Raw genomic sequence first — 26,409 nt, forward strand, 5'->3', positions numbered from 1 at the left:
TGTCTCCCAGTGAACAGGTGTGGGATCCCCTCTGTGTGCTGTGATTGGCCTGTTGATAGGGAAGAACTTAGGCGGGGAGGACTGGACTGAATGCTGGGAGGAAGAAGAAGGGCAGAGTCAGGGGGATGCCATGGAGCCACCATCGGAGACAGATGTGCTAAAACTCTGCTGGTAAGCCACCACCCCGCGGTGATATACAGATTAATAGAAATGGGTTAAATTCAGATGTAAGAGTTAGCCAATAAGAAACTAGAGCTAATGGGCCAAGCAGTGTTTCAATTAATATAGTTTCTGTGTGGTTATTTTGGTTCTGGGCAGCCAGGATGAACAAGCAGCCTCTCCTCCTACAGACAGGAATCTAACAGGGGAATGAAGAGTTGGGAACAGATCTCAATTCTTTCTTGTGCAAAGAACAGAGCCACAGTACTGGAGACAACCCAGTGTGTAAGGTATACAGGTGTCTGAAAGTTTGGGGTCACAAAGACAGAGACCACCACTCCATCTGAAGTAGCACAAGGTGACCCCTACCAAGAGGGTGTGTGCAAAGGGCAAGCACACGGAGAATATGCCCTTGGTCTTTACTTTTTAACTCTTTCCTAAAGATGTATTTTTATTTTATGTGCACTGGTGTTTTGCCTGCATGTATACGAGCTGCCATGTGGGTGCTGAGAATTGAACCCAGATCCTCTAGAAGAGCAGTCAGTGCTCTGACGGGCTGAGCCAGCTCTCCAGCCTGGTTTGATTTAAACTCAGGCAGTGACTGTGTCTTTTCCTCATTGACTATAGTTGAACCTCATTCAACAATATTCAGTTGGCCAGTCCCTAAAGAATGGGTAGAGAAGTGGAAGAGGAGAGGCCAGCCACTTTAAGCTGAGAATATAGCTGGGCTTTTGTGTAAACAAAGGCTTTACTGGGTTGCAGTGGGTGAATGAAACATTTGCATAAAAGTCTTCTGAGGTGGGGGACATGAAAAGATTTTAATTCCTTGTCATTGTCACAGATGTTATAGCACTTGACTGAAAAGACTCATTTAATGTTGCTTAAATGGAATACACAAAGGTTTTTCCCCCGCTGGGATGACATCAGGACACGTCATGTGTCATAAAGAACTTTGAGAGGAAAAAAAATAAACTTCAGAAGCAATTTAGAAAATGCCACAAGCCAGGCAGTGGTGGCACACGCCTTTAACCCCAGCACTTGGGATGCAGAGGCAGGCGGATCTCTGTGAGTTCGAGGCCAGCCTGGTCTACAGGAGCTAGTTCCAGGACAGGCACCAAAGCTACAGAGAAACCCTGTCTCGAAAATTAAAAGAGAGAGAGAGAGAGAGAGAGAGAGAGAGAGAGAGAGAGAGAGAGAGAGAGAAAAGAAGAACACGAGTCAGTCTTTCAGCAAGGCTCGTGGGGGCCCCTAAGGCTCCCCTGTTGCCATGTTCCTAACCTTCAGTGACAGGCCAGAGGGTTCTCATCCCAAAGTCCCAGAGCTGTTGCATCCCCAGCATCTCCTCCTACCACCCTCCATGTGATCAACAGACTGGCATCAGCTCATCTCTCGTGGCATACAAAGGTCACATTTCATGCTCTGGTTATTTTCTATGATCTGTGCTCCAAAGTCTACCATGGCCAGACAACTGGCTTTCTCCAAAAGCTTCCAAATAGTAAAGATAATTCTAGAAACTTCTCAGTTTTAAACTCCCCCACTCTACTGTAGGATCCTAGTCTAACCGTTAGTAGAAAATGAACTGTACTGTACACTAAGCTTTTGATATTTTATAAAATCCATAGGCTGAGACGGCATTCTGCCTGTACTACCCCAAGCTGTTTGCAATACTAAGAAACCACGCACTACGCTCTGCGTTCATGAGGCAGTCTAAACATCTACATGCAAGACAGACAATCAGCCACCTCATCATTACAAAGAGGAGAAGTAAAATGTCACCTCCATGACAACAAAGAAAATAACAGGAAGAGGCAACAGAAGTCATAAAGAAACTCTGGTCTTACGAGACCTGGACGGAGGAGGGTTTTCCTTGGACTTCCCACGGGACGGAGAGCCCTGATTGCTCTTTGGGCTGACGAGGGAGGGGGACTTGATTGGGGGAGGGGGAGGGAAAGGGGAGGCGGAGGTGGGGAAGAGACAGAAATATTTAATAAATAAATAAATAATAATAATAATTAAATAAATAATAATAATAACAAAAAAGAAACTCTGGTCTTACTGAGTTGGGCAGAACTCTAAGCTTAGTGTGGCATGGGCAAACCCGTAATAGAAACACGCTAAGGACCATTAGCTCAGGAGACAGGAAGCAGGCAGATGTTAGGAAGCTCAGACTGCCACACTACAAAGCCCAGATCATTCACGCATCCATACACAGAGCACAGTCTGTCCAAGTGGCTGCGCTGGGAGGGGTGGATGAAGCAGAGACGGGTGCTGAAATAACCCAAGGGTTGTCACCGCAGGGCTGGCTAGGACATGAGGGTTGAAGAGGAGGAGGCAATGGGGGCTCACAAACACATGGAAAATGGGGGTTGTCTCTGAGTTGTTTGTGGACCCTTAAGTTGACTCCACAGACAGGCTCTTGGTGTTTACAGAATGCTGTGACGGTTTGTCACACTCCTAAACAAGACCTTGTTTTCAATACAAGCATCCTGCAAGGCTGGGCATTATTTCCATCCTTTCGCAAATGAGAAGCTGACACCGGACCAAGAAAACCAGTTAATCAGTGTCTTCTCCTTGTCCAAACAACTGAATCAGGAAGCACTGTTCTGCTGGCTTTTTCTGGGTAACAGGGACAGAGTTCACAAAAGTGCACTCTGGGAGCTAGCTGTGCTGGAAGGACTCTGCTGACTGTGTCTGTTCCAAAAGTAAAAGGCAAACAGCCACACTGAGTTGCATAAGTGCTAAGCCTGACAACTGACTAAACTGCTCTATCACAAGCAACTTTTAGACCCTGGGCTTCCTATTGGAACGTCTAAAAGGCAAGCAAAGAATTCACAGGCAATGGTTTAGACACTGCAGGACTTTAATGTTCTTCACATAGTCAACAGAAAACACTAACAACATATGAACGATGGGGAAAGACCTCAGCAAAGATCTGGAATGTACGGTATTGCCCTGATCAAACTACAAAACAGCCATGTAAACACAATTCGTGGGGATGGGAGGGTAACTGAGTTTTGTTTAACAGCCTAACCGGAAAGCAAACAAGCAACCATTTCTTCTACTTGTGGCCAGGATAAGAAAAGTGAATCATGGAACTTCTAGATCTTTCTTAGAAAGCGGCTTTAGAAGGGAGTCGGTAAAGGGTGCAACTGCCCACAGCAGGGGACAGTCGTGCACAAAGTCATGGGCTGAACAAACACTAAAAGCATTGACAGAACTGTCTCATTAGAAATATAAAGGCATAGATATAAATCGTATGGTATTAAAATCATACCCACTATATAAGCACTCATAGCGTATGTCACTTTTATCTTGTTATGAGAATAGCAGTCTACAGATTCAAAATGCTCACTGTTGACTTTAACCAAGAGCTGCATAACCCAGAAAACTCACTGCTGTCAGATCCAACACATGCACTCCAACCTCCTTGGGGTATGCTCCTGTGAACCCAAAAATAACTAATCAATTCGGCAGAACAAAGTCCGAGGCTAGGACTGTGAACCGCCTGAGGGAACGAAGCCAGGCTGGATTCATTAGAAAAGCAACAGGAAAGCTTTGAAAGTGCTTCCAGGTCAAGTCAAAATGAAGGTGGCCATCAGCTGGGAGTCCCATCAGCTCTGCAGAGCCCTGGATGGTTAGGTGTTATTCTTCGAAGAGTCTGTGTTAAGCATGTACTGGGGAAAATCCACATCTGTTAAGTTACTGTAGCCGATCTGAAGGTACTCTGAACGCCGCACGGTGCTCACAGACAGCGTGGAGCTGGTCATGCTCACAGCTGATGCATCTCCAAGAAGTTCTTCATGAAGGCAGCCAGCTTCTCAACATCTTCAATGGTGACAGCATTATACAGAGAGGCTCGGATGCCTCCCACTGACCTAGAACAACAGACCCAACCGTGAAGACTGAGAAAATCAGGAGAAGGCATACCAGTGTCAAAGCCCTTGCCTACCACACTTAAGGTTCACGCTTGAACCTCAGCGACACAGAAAAAAAAGTGCACTTTAAAAGGCATCTATTTCAGCATAACCCAACTTTCACTAACTACCCCTCCTGAGTTGCAACTCTGAGCCCAGTGCTCAACTCCCTGCCTGTAAACCATTCCCCCCCCCCCCCCCCCCCGCAGGGAGCATGAAGCTTCTGAGCCTTTAAGGAAACCCCCTGTACAGTAAAGGTCAACCACCATGCTCACACTGGATTTCCTCAAACTACTCACATTTTTAGAGTAATTATCAACATTATTTGGACAAGGGAATTGGGTTTCACTCTGACATTTCCATACATGCATACACTGGACTTTGATCATACCCACACTATTCACCTTTGATAAAGAAGAAATAAAGGAGGGGAGAAAAAAGCCTGATGAAGAGGGTGACGGTGGGTTTGGGGCCACATCTCTCGCTAGACTTTGCAACAGTTCCAAGCAGACAGACTGAGCAAGCACTCTGGGGTCTCCTGTATGAGAACAGTTACTGTGCAGGATAGATGATGTGCAGCTGAGCCCAGTGATGGTCAAACTCGAGAGTAGAGCAGGCAGGCCCTAACCGAGGCACTTTCAGGGCCGACGCAACCCTAGGCAGGATGCACCACAACCCAGCCAGCAGGTCTGTCACGACTCCAGGCTGTGCAAAGTCCTGGATTTGTTTCAGTCTGCCTCTGGCATGAGGAAGGCTTACCTGTGCCCCTTCAAGGAGATCATGTTGAGTTCCACTGCCTTATCAAGAAACCGCTTCTCTAAGGCTTCATCTCCTTTGGCATTGCCAATGCGAAATGGAATATTCATCCTGCTTCTATTCTGGCGCTGCACTGGACATCTGAAAAGCATGTTTATTATTCCAGCTACATTTCTAAGAGGTGTAATGTCATAAACAAATCCACAGGTTTTTAAACAGTATCAGGGCTGGGGCTGGCATTCAGCCGACGGAGTGCTTAACGTGTAGAAGGTTCTAGGTTCTGGTGGTACAAGCCTATAATCACAGGAATCCGAAGTAGAGCCATGAGGATTAGCATTCAGGGCCATTCAAAGCCAGCTGGGGCTGACCATGCAGAGCCTGCGGACACTCCTCTGGCATTTGACTAAATCCCGGAATGATGAGGGGCGGTGCATACGCCCAATAAGAGACTGTGTTTTTGAAGAATAGCTATGGAGGATGAAGAAATGGCTCAGTCAGCCAACTGCTTGCCGGGCAAGTTTGAAGACTTGAATTCAGTTCCCCAGAAGCCATGGAGAGCCTGGTGTGGTCACACACCTCTGTAATCCCCTCTTGTGGCAAGACGGCCACTGCAAGCCAAGCGCTCCCACAGGCAGACACAGGCACTCAGGGGAAATGAAATGGCAGCGTGCTTTATTAGCCTTGTTTTCCAAGAATGCACTCACACCCTTCACCCACACAAATTCAGCAAGTCTTGGGTAAAAGTTGCAATTTTAATTTAGGATTGCAGCATCCTTCTTTTCTATTTCATGTGGCCCACAAAATACTCATAGGGAGAGCCAGTTACTGTTAGGCAGATATATCTATTACAAAAGACTAAGCCTCATGACCATTAAAAATGGAGGTCCTGGCTTGCTCAGTGAATATAAATGTTTATGTATATATGTGGAATTGGATATATAACAACACATTCACATACCAGGTGATATATGGCCAGTGGACATCTGTGCCCACCTTGAGGGCTAGGGAAGATTAAATACCATTACTATCCATGATGTTTCTAAGTCCCAGGCACTACCTTAGGGGTATCTGCTATTATGGCGAGAAGTTTGTTATGGCAGGCTAGACAGTGGATGCATGTCCATCTCTCACCACCCAGAACCCATGAATATGACCTCTTTGGAAAACTTGTCTTCTGCAGACAAAATGATGACAATGATCTTGACATTAGGCTACCATGCACAGGTGGGTGTATCAGCTCATGCCCACAATCCCGGCCTTGGGAAGGGGGGTGGAGAGAAAGCAGGACAAATCCAAGGCCAGTGTGAGCTACATAGAAAGTTCAAGGCCAGGCTAGGATACAAAGTGCAAACCTGTCTCAAAATAAAATCATCCTGAAGTATTGGGGATACCTAAATCCAATGGTTCACTCTCATGAAACAAAAACAGAAAAGGAAAAGGCCACTAAAGACAAGAGACCATGGCAACGCAGTTTAAGTCAGGGGCAATCTGGAGAAGAAAGATCCTTCCCTAGAGTCCTAGAGGGAGCCAACCCAAGAATACCTTGATCTTGAATTCTGGGCTTCTGAACCTGAGAATTTCTGTTGTTTTAAGCTGCTGAGCTTATGGGTGGTTTACTACAGCACCCCCAGGAGACACTTTCAAGATCTATGCACCGTCTGTAGACCTCACAAATGCAGCCAGCGATCAACACATGATCCCCCATCCCTTTGTCATGAAAGTACGTAACTAGATAAAAGTCAACTCTGCCGTAGCCAATGTCATTCAGACTGCAGGCCAGGAATGGGGACACCACTCTGAGTAAAGGGAAGGAGGCAAGGGAGTTGGCCAAGTGGGAAAACTGTTTATAGTGGATGAGGACCTGAGTTCAAATTCCCAGAGCCCGCATAAAGCCTGATGGGGCAGAATGCATCTGCAATCCCAGAATGCACTGTAATCCCAGAATGCATTGTAATCCCAGTGCTTCTAATGTAAAATAGGATGAGGATCCCTGAAGTTCAAGGGATTGTTAGCCTGGCAAAGGAAGAACAAAGAAACCCTGTTTCAAAGAAGATGGAAGGAAGGTGAGGACTGCTAAGGAGGTTGTCCTCTGAGCTACACAAGCAAAATGTCCATGTATGCCTGCACACAAGCCCATGGGGAAAGGAGGGTCAGGAGTAGGGGTTTACAGCACAAGGGACTAACAGAAAAATTTCGGCAAAGCTGACAGCCTCCTACAACTGCTCTCCATTGTCCCAGAGAGGAGGGAGAAGAGAGGGGGTCCTACCCCAGCAAGGCACACTTCCCCAGGTCAGAGTATTTGGTGACATGACCCAAAAGACTGGGATTTACCAAGAGCCAAGAATTTCACCACCTCCAACCCCAGCTCGTGAGGCATGGGAGCAGTATGCCAGTGTCCTAGGAAAAGGTAAGTTCCGAGGAATATAGTTTCCAATTCCCAAGAGATACAGTGCATTGACTTACACATAAAATCCTTGAGAATTGTCAATTATCTCATAAATCATTTGGGATTTGATGGAGCTGAGCTTCTCCATGGCTGCGGCTCCACCATTGTTCTTGATCCATTCCAGAACCATGCCCATGACGTAGATGCTAAAGCAGGGATAAAAGATACCACCATTAAGTTCACCTCTGCAAAAGTTAAAAGAACATATAAACAAACTGGTTTTGGGAGTCACACTGACACTTTTAGCATCATTACAGATGAAAAAGAGCAGGTCACTTGAAGAGTACAGCAGGGACTAGGCCATTGCAACTGGAGCCCATGAAGCATTCTAAAGAGGCGACATAGTGCGCCTTAGGAATGCCACACCAGTCCCTCTAGGCCCTGATGCAAATGCTCCACGACACCCAGACCATACATCCCCAGGTCTTTAGACTAGCAGGTCTCAACCCCTGAGGTGTTGAACGAACCTTTCACAGGGGTTATCTAAGACCATCAGAAAACACAGATAGTTATATTATGATTTATGATAGTAGAAAAATTACAGTTACGAAGTAGCAATGAAATAACTTTAGGTTGGGGTCACCACGTGAGGAGCTATATTAAAGGGTCGCAATCTCAGAAAGGTTGAGAGGCACTGCTCTAGGCTGTCTCTCCAACCCTACCCACCCTAAGCTCACACTTCACCTCCTGAATCCTGTGTCCCTTGCTCATATGATCCATATAAGGTTGTAGGGGTTGGTTTGGCTTGGCTTCCCACTCGCTCCTTTATTTTAAACTTCTGTGAGTATGTCTATGCCTTACATCCTAATGCTAGAAGGCTGGAAGCCCACACTGCTCTTCTTTTCTATCCTGGAGTCCCAAGTCAGCACCTCCTAGCTGACAGAGGTGATGTGGCAGTGGCAGACACCACAGGTTCCACACAGGGCTGGTCACCATGAAAATGTAAGCCTAGTCTTTACCACTGAGAACAAGGAGTCGTTACTACCTGAGGTAAACACCTCTCCTGCTCTTCTTAGCTCAACCCCCACACCCCACATACAGATCCAGCAGCAAGATTTGCTTCCTTGTCTCAAGAGCTGGGCATGAGACTTAACTAGACCAATCAGCAATCCCTGGGATGTTCTCAATAGTAGGGAAAGGCAGACCTGGACTAGCTCATTCCAAGTAGCAGGGAAGTCCTAGCAGATCTCGTTTCTACCTAAACAGAGAAGCCAACATCCTGGCTAGAGAAGCAAGGATCAGAAACGGAGAGCTACCGACCTGTAAATCTCAGAGCATGGGAGACCGAGGCAGGAAGATGGTTTAGCCTGGGCTACATAGAGAATTCCAGGCCAACCTGAACTACATTGCAAGCCCCTGTTTCTCAAAACAAACCAAAAAAGAAGTGGAGAAGAGATGGTGCAAGATTTGTGTTCCTGGTTCTAGGAGGACCAGCCATAACACAGGGTCATTCCGTTCCGAGCCGGTGTTCAGACTTCTCTTCCACAAGATGGACACTAGCACAGGGCCTGGCAAGAGCAGCCCACACGAACGGGAGCTGGTGGGTACCCAAACGAAACTGAAGTTACAGGGAGGTTGAGGATGGCAGGTGGCTTCCCCATCACTCTTCTCACTGTCTTTAAAAAGGTCCCACGCATCCCTAACTGAAAGCCCACAGAGCAGAAGCGGATCTCCCGTCCTCCGTGAGCTTGGAGTCTGCAGGTGGTCGGCTCCCAGCTCCAGTCTCCTCGGAGTGTGGTTGTGCCCAGGTATGGGATAAAGGTGATCTACAGGAACTGCAAAAGGTCTGATGGGAAAAGAGGCTGAGCCAAAACCTGGGATAGGGATGCCCCAGCTAGGCTGCTTCCTGTTCCCGAACACGTTACCCTACGCCAGGATCACCAGGTCTCATAAACCTAACCCAGGAGTGTCTTCCCAGAAGACAAGAGAAAGCAACACCAGACATACAGGCTCTTCACAAAAAGTAGGCAGCAGGCAAAAGCACAGTAGAACCTCTCCGAAGGCTTTCTTGGCCTAGTACTCCAGGCTGGTGATGGAGGAAGGGAAGAGATGCAGAAAACAGCCTTGAGGGGCTGGGCAGAAGAAGCAGGGGAGAGGGATGAGTGGGGGAAGAAAAGGGAACGAGTCTTACAGAAGTCTACAGTGCCTCGGTCTACTGTTACAGATCACAGTAGCCTGATTCAGGGGCTCCAATGTCCCATTTTACAGACAGGAAAGTGGACTCAGCTTCATTTAGCTAAAGCCATCCATCCCCAGTAGCTTCTAAAAGCTAAGATTCTACCCCAATGTCTGCCTGACTTCAAAGCCAAGGTGCCTTTCCCTCGTGCCAGGGCTATCCGTTCTGTCTGAGACTGTAGGCCTCAGTCACCAGCTTACCTGTGGCCACCTGTCGGAATGGCCACCTGTGCGTGTGTCATGTATGTATGCCCCTGTGTGAAAAGATGCTCTCAAAATCTATGCAACCCCGAACCACTCCTCCCCAGAATCCACCTCTGGTCTGCTTGCCCAGGCTCATCCCATCAGGTTACCAGAGCCAAGGAGAGTTCTGACGAACACTTCCAGGAAACCATGCTCACTTTTACCCAGTGCTTTGTAATCCCTGCGTTTCAAAACTGCGGATTCTCTACGAAATCTAATGCAACAAAGGCCCATGCCTCAGCGAGACCTCAGGACCAACACTGTGTTCAGGCTTGCTACCAAAATTCTCTGGCTGCCTTCTTAGGATCTGAGCAGGTCAATGCAGCAGAAAGCCAACACACTTCCACAGGCCAGCCCCCTTAGCCTGGGTCTCCGATGCCTCGGCAAGCAGCAAGTAGGTCTGAAGAAAGCAGACTGCCCAGAAAGCAGAAAGGCAACCCTGGGGAGAGGAAGCCCTGCCTGCTTTTCCACCCAGCTCCCAGGTACGCAGTGATGCTGGGCCCCTGTGATTGACCTCTGCCCTCTAAAGCTCTTAAAGCTGTCGGAGCCTTGCAATGCTATGTGGATTCACAACTTGGGCTCCATTCTTTCCCTCATTAGTGCACTCTTTTACCTAACTGATGCCTTCGGTATGAAACTGGCTACCTACAAGCACACCAAACAGGCTTGCCATCTAAGCCTGCCTAACCTTATTAAAGCACAGAAAGCCTGTTCCTGGAATAGCTGTCCATAATGAAAAGCGGCGGGCATTTAAGCTAACATGACAGAAGGCTCACAGTACACTGCTGGGTTGAAAGGGGACTCACACAAGTCTGCACAGCACTGTGCACAGCTCAGACACAGAGCAATGTATGACAGTATACAGCTGATCCCCCCAATTCATGAATTTGGCAGCCATGGATTCCGTCAACCTTGTACAGACCAAGTTTCAAAACCAGTGTCTGGAAGGAATATAAACAAATCTTTTCCTTGTCATTACTTCTTACCCAATGCAGCACAGGAATTACTTAGAGCATTTATATTCTTTATTAGGTACTATAAATAATCGAGAGATGACTTACAACATACAGAGGAGTGTGTATAGTTATATACTGTGCCATTTTTAAAAAGAGATTTGACCACCTAAGAATTCTGGCCTCCTTGGGGCCCTGGAATGAGGCTTTGAGGATTAGGCAGGCACAGTGTTTCCCTGATCACGGTTCACATAGAAACTTTGGCTCAGAGCGGGTGTTTTATATATTTTGAAAACAATATCAATTATACCCTGCATGTCAGAGTTCAGGAAAGGTCACCAGAAGCCTCCAGGCTACAGGTGAGCTCCCAGGCTGGGGATGAGGTGTCATGAGTGTTTCAGAAGCTTGTGCAAGCCCACAAGCAGTTAGCCTTCCCTGACGTCAACTCCCCCACCCCCTGAGGATTCCAGCTTCGCCCAGCCTCTCAAGGGCCTGTGTACAGGCCATGTGCTACCCATGCAATTGCTAAGTAGCCCAAAGATGGCATTCTGTCTCCTAAGTCCTGAGGCTACAGGCATATGTCACCATGCCTATATCTCATCCTTTCACCAACTGAAATAAGGTAATTGGATAAAAGACATTTTTTTTCCTCACAACGAAGATAAAAACAATCTATACTCCTACCTTCTCACACTGTTTAGTTTTTGAGACAAAGTCTCACTGTGTATCCCAGGCTCAACCTTCCTGACTCCGCCTCTTAGTCCTGGGATTGTAGGTGACACCATCAACTTTCCTGACTCCGCCTCCTAGTCCTGGGATTGTAGGTGACACCATCAACCTTCCTGACTCCGCCTCCTAGTCCTGGGATTGTAGGTGACAGCAAAACATTGGGTCTCGACCTTCTCTCTAATAAAGCCTCCTCCTGGAAGACTGAGCTGTAAGGCAGGTATGTGCCTTCTAACTTCCTGTCCCACACAGCCTGGCACCTCAACTACTCCTTGAGAAACCCTGCCCTTAGGGTCCCCAGTAGTACCTTCACCACCTTTATCTTCAGTTTTTCTTTCCTGACTGGTGTCCACTGGTGTTTCCCCTCTGCCTGGAACCCCCAGAGGTAAGCAGGATAGAACTGAGTCCCATGCCACCCTAGGCCACATGCATTTTAGAAACATCTTTAGACCAAGTCCAGGAATAAGGATTAGGAGGGTCCAGAGAATTAACCCCAGAACACTCTACTCCTAAGGAAAAGGGGGGGGGGGGACACCAGAGACTGTTCTGTATCATGTGAGTGACACAGAAACACGGGGTGGGGCGGACTTTCAACCTAATTTGAAGTCCAGACTCTTCCATTTCTGTATGTGGGAGGCATTTTCTGCAGGAGGGAAGGACAGACGAAAACCCTGGCACCTTTGCCCTAGCCTGACCCTGCTCCTCTGGAAAGACGCTCTCTTTGTCTGAGACACAAACCAGGGCACTTTATCCACAGAGAGCTTGTGGGTTAATGGTCAACAGTCGGCGCCTGGATTATCAAGATCGAGCAAAAGCTAAGACTGTCATTCCCACAGAAAGGGCAACAAGAAAAACTGATCAAACAGTGTGCTTGGGGCTCCGGGGTCACTGGCTAACGAGGCGTGTTCTGCTGTACCTCCACTCTGCCAGAAGACTACAGCACCCCAGTTACCTGAAACACGGAGGTGTGTTATACAAAGAGTTGTTGCCAGCCTGCACTTTGTATTCAAGGACTGAAGGACACTCTCTGAGGGCGAACCCCAGCAGGTCATCACGGACGATCACCACCGTCACCCCAGCAGAGCCAACATTCTTTTGAGCACCAGCAAAAATCACACCAAACTTTAAAAGAAAGAGAGAGAAAGAAACATGGGCTATTTTTGAGGGAATTTGTAGCCACGCCTGAGTGATGTAATGGTGATATCTAGCTCCCCGTCAGCACACTTCTCTAAAGCAAGAACTGTTTAATTCTGGCCTAGGAGCACCCCACTATAGGAATGTCTACCCAAAGTAAGTCAGCACTTGGAGTGTGGAGACCCACGGCCCGGCCTTAGCCAGGAAGAGACTTTGCACGCCCAGCACTGTAAAGTCCCGGGACATTCATGCTCTCACAACCCTTGTTTACTTCACACCAGTCTTTAGGACAGGCCCTCTCAGGACTGGGATGGCTCAGTAGTTAACAGCACTTGCTGCTCTTACAGAGGACCCGGGTTTGTTTTCTTACACCCACATGTGGCTCACAACCACCTGCAACTCCAGTTCCAGAGGATCTGACACCTGATTCTGACCTCTAAGGGTTCCAATCACACATATTGGTACACAAAAATATATATGAAGGAAAAATACTAATACACATATAATAAGAAATAAATAAATCTTAAAAATTTGTATTAACACTGGACAGTGGTGGTGCACACCTTTAATCCCAGCACTCAGGAGGCAAGAGACAGGTGGATCTCTGGGAGTTCGAGGCCAGCCTAGTCTACAAAGCAAGTTCCAGGACAGGCTCCAAAGAGCTTCCTGTCTCAAAGGGGGGAAAAATTGTTTTAACTAAATATCCAGGCTTGGTGGTACACATCTGTAATCCTAGCAGTTGGGAGACGGAAGCAGAAGATTCAGGAGTTCAAAGTCACCCTTGCCTTCACAGTGAGTTAAAATCTAGCCTGGAATGCAGGCCCTTTGGACCGAGGTAAGGTGCACTAGACAGCAGGCTCGCCATGCATCAAGCCTGGGCTTCATACTCAACACCGCAAAACAATAAAAAGAAAATGGGGCCTCCAAACTATTTGTAACCCAAATGAAATACTATTGTTTAATCTAGAAAATGTATTTGTACAACTGTTAATATTTCATAATTAAATGACAAAGATTTTTAGTTAAATATTTTTAATTAAATATTGAAATGGTTAAAATATAAATTTTTTTAAACAATGGGCTACAGAGATGGCTCAGTGGTTTAGAGTGCTTCTTGCTTTTGCAGAGGACCAGGGTTCAATTTCCAGGACTCACATTGTGTTTGAGAACCATCTCTAACTCTAGTTTCAGGAGAGACAATGCCCCGCTTCTGACCTCTGCCAGCACCAGACACATCTGGTGCACACACTTGCACGTAGGCCAAACATTCATACATGTAAAATAAAATTACTAAATCTAAAAATAAATTAGGTCAATAGTAACTAATACAAATTTCCACTTAGAGACAGTCGGAAGCTACCATGAAGGGGGCTGCCGCAACCCAGCCTGGGTGCGTGAGACACCTGAGGGAGAATTTTAGGACACACCAAAAGCTAATGGTTCTTGAGGTCATTTCATTGTATAAGATACAGGTTCTATGTCACCCCAGGAAATCAAGTGCAATTGTAGTACAAGGGAGAGAGACAGAAGGATTTCAAGTTTGAGGCCAGACTGGGCTGAGCTATTCAGTGAGACCCTTCTTTAAAAACATAGATCTATATTACAGAACAGTCGTCTAAAACTGAACTTCTGATATATGCACCAGCATGAACCTCGAAGACATTAGGGAATTAAGCCTAGCACTAAAGAACAAATATCATGATCCCATTTAGAGAAGGTCCCTTGAGTACAAATTCATGAAGTTGGATAGTGGTTGGCAAAGATCGGGGTGTGGCCTTTAACCAGTTTCAGTACAAAATCTGAGGGTTCTTGGGGTTGGACAGAGGTGAGGGCTACACAGCAAAGTTAATGTTCTTAATGCCCCTGAGTTATGTACCGAAAAGTGGTTAAAATGAGGCCAGTAAAGTGGTCCAGCAGGTGAGGAACCTGCCGAGTGCATGCACACCACGGCAAGTGTGCATCCATACATAGACGATAACAATAGGTAGTTATATGTGTGTATGTACATGTAATGCATATATGTACACATACGATGGTAGGTAATTATATGTGTGTATGTACATGTAATGTATATATGTACGCATACCACAGACACTTAAAAAAACTAACAAATGTAACGACAACAAAAACACAGGGTCTCACTATATACCTTTGGCTGGTCTGGAACTCAAAATGTAAACCAGGTTACCATTAAATTCAGGAATTTACCTGCCTCTGCCTCCTGAATGCCAGGATTAAAGGTTTGTGCCACCACACTTAGACTTAATTTTGTTGTTGTTCCGTGACAGGGTTTCTTTGTGTAGCACTGGCTTTCCTAGAACTCACTATGTAGATCAGGTTAACCTTGAACTCAGAGACCCACCTGCCTCAGTCTCCTGAGAGCTGGGATTAAAGGCGTGGGCCACCACCATCACCTGGCTAGCTTAAATATTTTTTTTTAAAAAAAACATGACTAAAATAATAAATTTATATTTTATCACATTAAAAAAGAGACATAGTTGGGCATGGTGGCCCACCATAGGAAAGAGGATCTCTAAATTCAAGTTCTAAGTTCAAGGCCATCCTGGTCTACACAATGAGTTCCAGGAAAACCAGGCCCTGGTCTCAAAAACAAAAGAAAACAAAATAATAACAAAAAAAAATCCCCAAAACAAACAAATAATAATAATAAAAACGAGGGCAGGGGAGGGGGCAGAACTGTTATGGCTCTTTCTAGAAATTGCTAGCAGGATTTCTGACCTTCATCTGAAACACCATCACCACCACCACAAAAAAAGGGGCGGAGGGGCAAGAAGATGGCTCAGCTGGTAAAGGTACTTCCTACACAAACCTGGCAACCTGAATGCCGCACCTGGAGCCACACACAGGTGGACCAAGAGCACTGACTCCATAAAGTTGCCCTCTGACCTCTCCGTACATCCATCTCTCTCCCTTCACTCAGGTTCACACATACACAAACTTGTGCATATGTGCATGCATACACACACACACACACACACATACACACACACACACACACACACACTCCAAATAATAAATTTTTAAACATTATTTTAAAGGCAGACTACCATTTGGCTAGCTTGGATGCTGTTTTTAAATTTTTTACAGATCGCTCTTACAACACGTTCCTGGTACAATGCTCCTCAGCCCTCCACTGCCCAGCCTTAGCAGATCACTCAGATAGTCTGAGTGTGCTGTTGGTGAACTTTCGGAGTTAGGGCTGACAAAATGCATGGGGTGTTCTTCACCATCCCCAGGGCGTGGTATCTTGCTCTTGACTTTGGAGTGAGCATGCCATTCCGAGCATCCTTGCCAACAAGTTTTCAAGAACCACTGCCCCCCCCCCCACCAGCCTCCCAGTTTTTTCAGTCAGGTTTCTCTGTGTTACAGCCCTAGCTGGAACTCACTTTGTAGACCGGGCTAGCCTTGAACTCACAGAGACTCAACTGCCTCTGCCTCCTGAGTGCTGGGATTAAAGGCGTGCATGAGCCACCGCTCCCAGCTCCACAGACACTCTTAAAAAGGCAGGCAAGTTCCTCAAGGCCTGGCTTGTAGGCCGTGAGCAACCGTTCCCACCGTCCTAGACGTTCAGACAGCCAGTGATGGAACAGCAGTTCTCACCCCCCTCACCAATATCTACCTACCCTGGCTTCAGGGGCTCTGCCAGCCCCAGACTCCCCAGGGTCTTTTCTACAGGCATACATATCAAAACACTTCAAAGAAACATTTACTGGTTCCCTGACCCAGCCTCCCATACTCTACCTTGGAAACGTCCACTGGCCTGGATAAGAAGTTTGAGGACATGTCACAGACCAGCAAGGCTCCCTTGACGTCAGGTATGAAGTCGAACTCCACCCCGTGCACAGTCTCGTTTGCACAGAAGTACACGTAGGAGGCGTCCGGGTTGAGGTTCCAGGTGCTTGGGTCTGGAATTTCTGACATAGAGGACAAAATTTGAGGTTCTTCATACTTCCTTCCATTCTCCATAAGTAGATGACGTCCCACCCCCACCCCGGGGACTGGTTACTTTCTGGAGGGGATTACTGACGCCAAAGCATTGGCGAGTATGAGCACCTATCAGCTCCTGCTATCATCAGCACTAACAGCGGAAGATGAGCCGTCAAACTCTCTGAAGTTTTCAAATGCAGCCAGGCACAAAGAGCATTCAAATGCAGCCCAGAGGGGCCCATGTACTGGTGTGCCTGCATGATACCACACGTGGGAGGCCAAGGCAGAGGGACTGCTCTGAGTTCAAGGCCAGCCTGAGCTCCATCAAGACCAAGTCAGTCTGGAGAGATGGCTCAGCTCTTAAAAAGGTTAGGCTCACAACCAAAACTAGAAGACTACCTACCAGGTCATCTAGGGGTACGTAGACGCTGTGTCAAAAAACCCAAACAAATGAACCAACAAAGGGGATGGAGTTCTGGGTGCTCATCTGAAAGCTTTCCCGTCATCAGTTACCCATCTACGCTCTACCTGTTGGCCTACCAGCTTCTTCTCAGGACCCCAGTGCTGACCCACTCTGGGCCCATGTGGTTCCAGCAAAGCCAATCAAGCCCACTCCCTCGGGGTAAAATGTGACTCGGGCAGAGTTAGTGACTTCACAGGGCACGTGATACGATTATTGGGGTGCTCCAGCAAGGGCCGTGAAATGTGGGAGACTATAGCGAGCTGGAGAGCAGCTGCGAACATCTTCCCAGACAAGGGGCTACTTTCCAGTCTACAGTCTACTAGAAAATGGATAAGGAGAGACCAGGACATGGGCAGCAGCGCCAGGGCTCCTGCCGTCCCCACACCAAATACCAACCTGGCTTAGCAGGACTCTCGTCATTCTACAGCAGGTAGACCCACAGCTACACAATCTAAATGAGCTTGCGAACCAATGATGGGAGGACGGGAGGAAAAGGACAGCAAAGGGAATGGCAGTCACCCCCCTACCGCCCAGCTCACTTCCCAGAACTCACTTGTGTAACTTCCGAGTTTAGGGTGGACGACATTCACAGTCCCAAACTTCTTGGCTTCTTCTGCAGCCTTAGCTGACCAAGCTCCGGTCACCACATAGTCGGCACACCTTCCAGCTTTCAGGCCAATCAGATTTAAGGGGACAGCGCTGAACTGGCCAGACCCACCTCCTTGTACAAAGATCACCTTGTAGTTGTTGGGAACATCTCTGGACATAAAAAGGGGTGCAGTAAATACAGAAGCTCAGACATCAAGGACAGAGAATGAGGGGCGCTATACCAAGTGCATACTTTTGGTCTCACTCTGCAGAGGCTGGGAAGATGGTTGGCTCAGTGCTAAGTGCGTGCACTGCCCTCGCAGAGGACTTGGGCTCAGTACCCATCACCCACATCAGGCCACTGGCAACTGCCTATAACTCTAGCTTCAAAGTATCCTCTTCCGTGAACACACACACACACACACACACGAACACACATACACACGACATATACCTTAAAAGAAAAAGAAACACAGTCTTACTATCACTCTCTGTTACCCAATTTAGTCATTTATTTACTAGTTTCTTTGACATTTATTGATGACGACAATAGAAACCAATGGTGACATCTTCCTTTTCCTAGTGATGCCCTGCTTTCTTTTCGGGAATCACACTTTTCTGCTTCTCAACCCTCAGATTTCAACTTTGGCCACCCTGACCCAGAAAACACGCAGTGAACAAAACTGCCATGGGATCTGGCTGAGATCTTTGCTAAAATCACAGAGAGATGCTAATCTTGCAAACACCGGTGACTCCTGGCAACGCTGGCACACAGGTGAGGAGGGCCTTCTTGGGAAGATTCTCCTGAGGACAGCAGGGCTCCTATGTCCTCCTTTGGATCCACAAGGCAGACATTCCTATTTTCGCTTAAGTCAGTGAATCAGGTCCATCGCCTGTAACCGTACTGAGCCAGGCATCACTGAGAGGAGTCTGTCTTTGGCACCTCTAGATCTAGCTGAGTAAGCAAACCCCAAACACACGTCAGGGCTAAGTGCAAACTGCTTTGACTTCAGGATGGAAAAGGTGATCACACTGCAGACATCCCAAGCTTTATAACAGTCAGAGCTTAGGAATGAGTGGTCAAAGGGCAGAATTCCAGCATCAGTTCAAAACAGAAGTGCCTAGCAAGGTGGCAGGAACGTGGACAACAGGTTTTGTGTAAGCATCTTGTACCTAGCCTATACTCAGCTCGATAAGCTGGCAAGTAGCCAAGTTGACCCACGCTAGCATCATCAGAAAGGAGGGAGCCTCAGCTGAGAGAATGCCTCCTAAGATCAGGCTGTAGGCAAGCCTGTAAGACATTTTCTTAATTAGTGGTTGTAGGAGGGCCCAGCCCACTGTGGGTGGGCTATCCCTGGGCTGGCGGTTCTAGGTTCTACAAGAAAGCGGGTTGGGCAAACCATGGAGATCAAGCCAGTAAGCAGCACTCCTCCATGGTCTCTGCATCAGCTCCTGCCCTATGAGCGCCTTTCCTGTCTTCCTTCAATGGACTACAATGTAGAAGTGTAAGCCAAATAAACCATTTACTCCCCACATTGTTTCCTGATCACGGTGTCCATCGCATCAATATGAACTCTAAGACAGCGGTGCTAGGCCGTGCCAACCATGACGCTATTAGCACCCAGAAGCACTGGCAGAAGCCAGGGCTCCAGGCTTATGTTATCCACATGCAGAGGCGTGGGACAGAAACGTACTTAGGACAGAACTGAGTTAAAGGAGGGTTCTGGTCAGAAGAGGCTCTTAGCCATGTGGCCAATGCTAAGGTTCTAAATATCCCCTCTATCAAGGACAGGTCTGTGACCTTGACACAGAAAACAGCGAGGCAGACAGGAGTGGGACACGCCAAGCACACGATCAGGCATACACACACAAAAAATAAATATTCTTAAAAAAAAATACTTGTATAAACTTACAGTAATTCCCTCACAAGATTCTCTGTGTTGTTAATAATCTTGGCAAAATCTGACGACCTGTGACTCATTTCTGTGGAAGCAAAGAAACAACGAAGTACAATATCAAACAGATATGCTTGTGAAATTTATGGAAAAATAAGAACACTCTGAGTTCAGACGGTGGGCACAGGTACACTTAATGGAAAGGACAGTGCACACTGATATAAAAGGCTGAGCATTTCAGACCTGAAGTCACAGCGCAGTGATGGTTCAAGTGCCACACTAGCTGACTCCTTAGGTCCTTTTCAGACCCTGCTCTATCCCTTTCTCCCAAACTAGAGACTCAGACAACCAGCTCTGAAGTCCCTTCGCACAGTGTAGCCCGGAGAAACGGCAAGAAAAATAAACAAAAAAATAAATAAATGTAAAGCATAGAGCTTGGAGGTTCTTTTCCTAAACAACACAGGAGCGAAAGTTTAATAAGGATATTATTAATGAGCAAGATATTCACAGAGGTTTGTGAATGTTTTAACTTCTACAAGTTCTTATTTAAGTGTAATAAAAGCTTTATGTTGAATGTGAAGCAACAGTACAGACCCTTGGTAGCATCCTTACACAAATGTATAGTATCTGCTGATCTCACAGCTTGTGACCAATAACAACCAATTAAAAACCAGGGAGCTGCTGCGTGGTGGTGGCGCACGCCTTTAATCCCAGCACTCAGAAGGCAGAGGCAGGCGGATCTCTGTGAGTTTGAGGCCAGCCTGGTCTATAAGAGCTAGTTCCAGGACAGGCTCCAAAGCAACAGAGAAACCCTCTCTCTCTCGAGAAAAAAATAAATAAATAAATAAATAAATAAATAAATAAATAAAAAATTTAAAAAAAAAAATAGTGAGCTATGTCAAAACTTCTCACCAGCACTTGGGATGTGTTCAGTCTGGACTCCAGCAAACATGTGACCCAGGACATAAAAGATAAATGTATTTATAACAGCCTATGGGAAGACCATTCAGAGTAATGCCTGGGTTTGCAGCATTTTTGTTCCCTTTTAAGCTGGGATGGTAACCAAAGCCAAAAGTAAATCTTACCAAGTACACTGATGCCGAGTCCTTTGTAGTCTAGTAGCTGCTTCTGGATCTCTAACAACACCTAGAAAGAGAGAAAGAAGATTACAACATGCTGTATACACTCTCCCTCCTCAGACACCTGGGAGGTGGGGGCATCAGCGAAGCAGAAGCCCAGAAGGTGCCCAGGCTTCTGTTCCCATCCACAGCCAAGCCCCTCCTCTCATCTTCACAGAGCCTCACCAACATAACTTACACAAGCGGGACCTGAAATTAGGCAACATGATTGACCCCAGAGACCGCATCCCCTACAAATCTCATCTGCCTCTCTCTTAAAGCTCATTTAATAAACATATAAAGTTCTCAGTTCAGGAGTCCACAGGAACAAAAACCAGTTGTGTTCAAACCATACAGGCAAGCCAGTTTCTCACGGGGAGCGGTGGTGCTAGCTAAAATCATAGATTCTGATAGGCTGCATAGGCAAGAACCTGCTATGAACTAAAATAAACTCTAGAACCTGGGGCTGTACTACATGAAGCTCAATGACAACGCTGTTGCCTAGCACACAGGAAGCCCTTGGTTTAATTTGCAGCAAAGCTGGGGGGAGGTAGAGGAAAGGAGGAGGAGGAGAAATGAGAAATTATATCCAGACCAGGCTGAAAAAAAGATTTTTCTCTCAGTTGTGGGTTACATCTTGAATTTGAATACCATTATTCCATTCTGGCAAGGCAGCCTTTGAAAGTTCATGGGGATTTATTGATGTGACATTAATTGGGAAACCCATCATTCACAAAAATGTCTCTTATCAAATCAAATAAGCAATATCAATGGAGAACAGAAGCTAGGAGTGCAGCTCAGTGGTATAATGTGTTGGGCACACTGGGGGCCCTGGAGTCAATCCCCAGCACCAAAAGAAAGGAAATCAGGAAAGGGGAAGGAAAAAAGAAATCAGAAGCGGGGGGGGGGGGGGGGACAGAAAATAGGATATATGTTCTCTTCAGCTAAAACAGGAAATTTAAAGAATCAGTATTAAACTATGAAAGAGAATCTCAATTTGTTTAAATAAGGTTGTTGATATGTTGAATGTTGCTGAGACAAGAGATGGGTCCTTGCAGGTGAATAAAGGATATCCATAATAAAGAACGGTTCAGGCCAGGTGTGAGGGCACAGGCCTTTAATCCCAGAGCACAGGAGGCAGAGGTGAGTGGGTCTCTGTGAGTTCAAGGCCAGCCTGATCTACAGAGTGAGTTCCAGGACAGCCAGAGCTCTGTAAAGACATTCTATTTTGTTTCTTGTTTTAAAAACAAAAACAAAAAAAGCAAGGAAACAAACAAAAGTAAACAAAATAAATGCTCTAAAATTAAACACAAAGTGCAAAAGACCCTGTGGAGAAGACTCCAAATGGGAGGTGGTTAAGACATTAGCTAAGGCCCAGTGTAGTGGAGCAAGCATTTAACCCCAGCTCTTGGGAAGCAGAAGCTAGCGGATCTTTGTGAGTTCTAAGCCAGCCTGATCTAAATTATTAGCTACTGGTCAGCAAGGGTTCTATATTGAAGCCTTGTCTCAAACAAGCAAAAAGAGATACTAGCTAAGAACTGGGCTAGATAAGAGTTCTGTAATCCTAATTAGTGGAAGACTGAAGGTCGAAACCCCACTCAAGCAATGGAGATTAAAGAAAATAAGGTACCAAGACATCACGTAAATTATATGTTGAAATACTGTACTGTGTCCCATATATATATTGTACATATCTATAAAACTATCACACCAGTTAAAAACATTTTGGTGAATACACATAGTAAAAGAAACATTAGCCTGCAACAGAATCTTGGTTTATGTGTGTACTGGGGACCAAAGAGGACCTGCCTTTGAAAATGACAAACAGGAGCTCTACCAGATTCCTTTACCACCCACCTGGAACCATCCTTGGATGATTTTTTGGGTTTGGTTTTGTTTTGTTTTGTTTTTTTGTTTTAGATTTACTTCATTGTTTATTTGTGTGTGTACCCTCTAAAGCCAGAAGGCATCCAACACCCAGGAGCTGGAGTTACAGTGGCTGTGAACCTTCTAAAGCGGGTGCTGGGAACCAGACTTGGGTCCTCCACTCTTACCTGCTGAGCCATCTCTCCAGCCCTGTATTTTTTTCCTACATACATTTCTTGAAAAACACATCTACATGTTTATAACCAGGACTGAAGAGATGGCTCAGCTGTTAAGAACACAAACTGCTCTTCCAGAACACAAACTGGAGTTTGATCCCCAATACTCTTATCAGTTGGCTCACAACTGCCTTTAACTCTTCTGGTTTCCACAGGCCTTAACTCACGTGAACATACAACACAAAGACACACATGCATACACACGTGAACATACCACACACAGACACACATGCATATACATAATTTCAAAAAATAAAAGTGAGTTCCTCGAAAAAAAATCAAAAAATATTTTATAACAAAAATCACTATTTTTTTTACTTCTAGCCGAAAGCTAGACCACTGCACATCTCTCCAGCCTCGCGTACAGAAGTTTATAAATTTCATTTTTCTCTACAAGTGACAGTCAAAACATTTTTTGAAAGCTTCTCTAATCTTCATAACTCAACTAAACCAAGAAAATTCCTAAATTGAAGTTAACAGCACGAACTGTAATCCCCATGTGCTGACTAGTTTTATGTCAACCAGACACCAGCTAGAGTTATATGAAAAGAGGGAGCCTCGGCTGAGAAATTTCCTCCATCAGATTAGGCCCTCGGCAAGTCTGTAGGGCATTTTCTTAATCAGTGATTGATGGGGGAGGGTCCAGCCCATTATGAGCTGATGGTCCTGGGTTCAGAAAGGCTGAGAAAATCATGGAGAGTAAGCCAATAGGCAGCACCCCTCCATGGCCTCTATATCAGCCCCTGTCCTCACTGCTTTTAATAATGAACAGTTATTATGTAACTGTGAGCGAAATAAACCTTTTCCTCCACAAGTTACTTTTGGTCATGGTGTTTCGTCACAGTCATAGTAACCTTTACTGAGACACCCTCTCTTGGGAGGTGGAGGCAGGAAGACCACCAGCCCTGCAGTGCAAAGTAAATTCTGGGCTAGCTTGTCCTGAGACATTGCCTTACCATACCCGGCAAAACAAAAACAAACGAACAGCCCACTCCAAAAGAGGGGCTTGGGGGGTTGGGTCCCTGCACAGATGTTCCCACAGTTCTAGCAAAGAACGCCACGGGAGATGAACTGCAATGACCGCAGAATAAGCCCTGTTCTCAGCCTGTGCGGTTGTCCCCACAAAACCAAGGCATCCTTTCCCCTCTCACACAGCAAAATCCTGTTCCTACCCCCACAGAGGCCGCGGTGTCCCAGGGAGATCGCCAGGATTCAACAATAGAGAATTGTACAATCCTTGGCCATGCCAGAGCGCTGTGGCAACCGGTTATCAGATAGCAGTTTCGGCCGCTGGTTCATGGGCTCCAAGCCATGAGAGGCATCTCATTCCGAACAGCTGGGGTGCGAGAGGAACCCGCGCGGAACGGGATGGCACCGGGATCTAGCGAATGGAACTTGGCCAAACAGCCCAAAGCCTTTCAGAGTCAGAACACCGAACACAATGAGGGGATAAGTGGGTTTCCAGGAGAAAGCCTTGGGGGCTGAGCGGGCTCGGTGTGGGTGAGGAGGAAGAAGCCGGCAGCTTTCCGAGTTTTGAGGACTGCATTTCCAGCGCCCAGAGCTTAGCCTGCCACCACGGAGACGGACGTGCTCGCTCCTGGCCCGCCCGCCACCGACCATTCTTTCACACACCCACGCACGCCCGTGCACGCCTGAGCCGGCGCGGCCACACCGCGGGGAGGTCCAGCCTGTGTCCACGCCGGTCTCTCTGCACAGGAGCGCACTTCGGGGTCAGCAGCTGCATCTCGATGGCTGCATCCCTGCGCCTCGTACACCGATGTCTGTATCTCGACAGCTGCATCCCAACGCCCTGCATCCCGATGCCCGCGCTCCGACCGAACCCCGGCCATCTTACCGTGTGTGGCAGCTTGGCAGGCCCGGGCCCAAAGTTAACCACTTGCTTCGCGGCGTCCATGGTGCTGAGGCGACAGCCGGGGGAAGTGGCAACAGCAGAGACCACGCGAACTACCCGCGTCTCCGGATGCTGAGGCGGGGCGGGCCCCAACCCGCAGAACCGGCGCCCCATTGGTCTTCTGTGTCAGGCCGCGTACTGATTGGCTCTCTCCCAGAAACTCGCATCCCCATTGGCTGAGCTCACCATCCGAGCCTGCGATCTGTTGCTCCTCCTGTAGTTTAGAATTTCAACCAGCCTTGGCGGTCAACGCAAGAGAGCAGGGGATTGCACCAGCCGCCCGCGTGGCGGGGAGCCTACTGCCTTTACGCACCTCTGGGCGCTGAGTCCCCGGTCCTGGCCTCTGGCCAACTGCGAGATGGTGCCCAAGTCCATTGCTCCTGCTCCATTTGGCTCTGGACTAGGCTTTGCTGCACTTGCTCCAGGGGCCAGTTCGTATTAACTCACCAGCAGACTTTCTTAAGACCCACACAGACACTCCGGAGTAGGCAGGGTGAAGAAGGACCTAGAAGAGTGAGACCATGAGACTGTGACCCGACGCACCGGATAATCACAGCTCTTGGAAGGCTGAAGCAGGCGGATAGTTACTTGGAGGCCAGCCAGGGATTACACAGAGGGACCCTGTCCCAAAAATAACATAAAACAAAAAAGGCTTTGTGCTTGCACATGGACTCTAACGCACTGCACCACGAAAGGACAGAAGTGGCTAAGAACTTTGGGGGAGAGCCTCCCTCCTCCCGCAGCTACCCCTACCCTCCTCCAGGATAGCCTCTTTCAAGTTGCTGGCTCTCCATTCTCTCTCATTATTTCTTTCATGAACCGAGGAGCAAGAACCTGAATCTCAGCTCTCTCTTTCACTGGACCGCCTCAGCTGTGAGGAGGTATTAACAGGAGCATAAAAAGCAAGCTGAATTCAGTCCGGACCAGAGGAATGTGGCCCTGAGCCGAGCTGGGCACATGGCCAAATCTGTTTATACTTTTCCGCACAAGTTCTCATTTCAAAAGAGTTGCTCTGGGGGCTCATGTGAGATTCTGGAACAAGAAGGCCCTTCTACGCAAGGGCAGTTCCTTTGAAGTTCAGAACATTTCTAAAGCGAATTTTTTTTTTCTACTTTGCAGTTTAACCCAGATTCCTTTACTAGAAAAACATTTTCCCAAGTTCATCATCATGCAATGGATGCCAGGAGTAGGCACAAGTGCCTACTGAGCGTTAACAACCAACCACAGCATCTATGACCTCGGTTCTTTCTTTGGGAATTTGGACTCTGTTTTCTGTAACCTGTTGAAGGGATGTGGCTGAGAACAGACACACTACTTAGGGTAGAGTAAAGAAAAAAAGTCTTAGGAAACACTGAATAGACCAATGTCACCGCCTACTTCGGCACCTTAATTTAGAAAAATTGCACAATTGAACTGGACATCGTTCTCGTGCCCTTTATCTCTGCACTCTGGGGATAGAGGTAGGCTGATCTTGAGTTCAAGGCCAGCCTGGTTTACAGAGCAAGTTCCAGGACACAACAGCCGGGGCTACACAGAGAAACCCTGTCTGAAAAAAACAAAAACAGCTAACAAAAACAAAGAAAGAAAATTGCATAACTGAATAGTTTCAGTCCCAGCCCTTAAACTCAGATAAGATTTGCAACAAACCTACTGTTTTATGTAATACAGTGGCTTTAGACAACAACCACACACATCATACACACACACACACACACACACACACCTGCAGTTACTTCACTAGAGCAGTGTTTGCCTTTGGTCTTCTTGGAACTCTAAACACAAGTCCCAGAGAGTGAGTAGAGATGAGGCAAGATAGAAGGACAGGAACAATTAAAAGTCCTCAAGACTTTGGTACATTGAATGAGCACCAAGAAACT

General features: G+C 46.9%; 1 protein-coding gene across 1 annotated transcript; it reads right to left on the reverse strand.

Annotated features, from left to right (window-relative positions):
• Positions 1–3,001: 3,001 nt before the first annotated feature.
• Positions 3,002–24,676, reverse strand: Psat1 (phosphoserine aminotransferase 1). The gene is made up of 9 exons (XM_050159057.1): positions 24,476–24,676; positions 20,486–20,546; positions 19,419–19,488; positions 17,471–17,676; positions 16,269–16,441; positions 12,325–12,494; positions 7,293–7,421; positions 4,833–4,970; positions 3,002–4,034 (listed from the first exon to the last, which is right to left on the reverse strand). The coding sequence occupies exons 1-9, from the start codon at positions 24,644–24,646 to the stop codon at positions 3,929–3,931; spliced, it is 1,224 nt and encodes a 407-aa protein (XP_050015014.1). The 5' UTR covers positions 24,647–24,676; the 3' UTR covers positions 3,002–3,928.
• Positions 24,677–26,409: the final 1,733 nt, after the last annotated feature.

Source organism: Alexandromys fortis, unplaced genomic scaffold (assembly GCF_014885135.2).
Source record: "Alexandromys fortis isolate MF-2015 unplaced genomic scaffold, M_Fortis_MF-2015_v1.1 scaffold_10, whole genome shotgun sequence".
Lineage (NCBI taxonomy): Eukaryota > Metazoa > Chordata > Mammalia > Rodentia > Cricetidae > Alexandromys > Alexandromys fortis.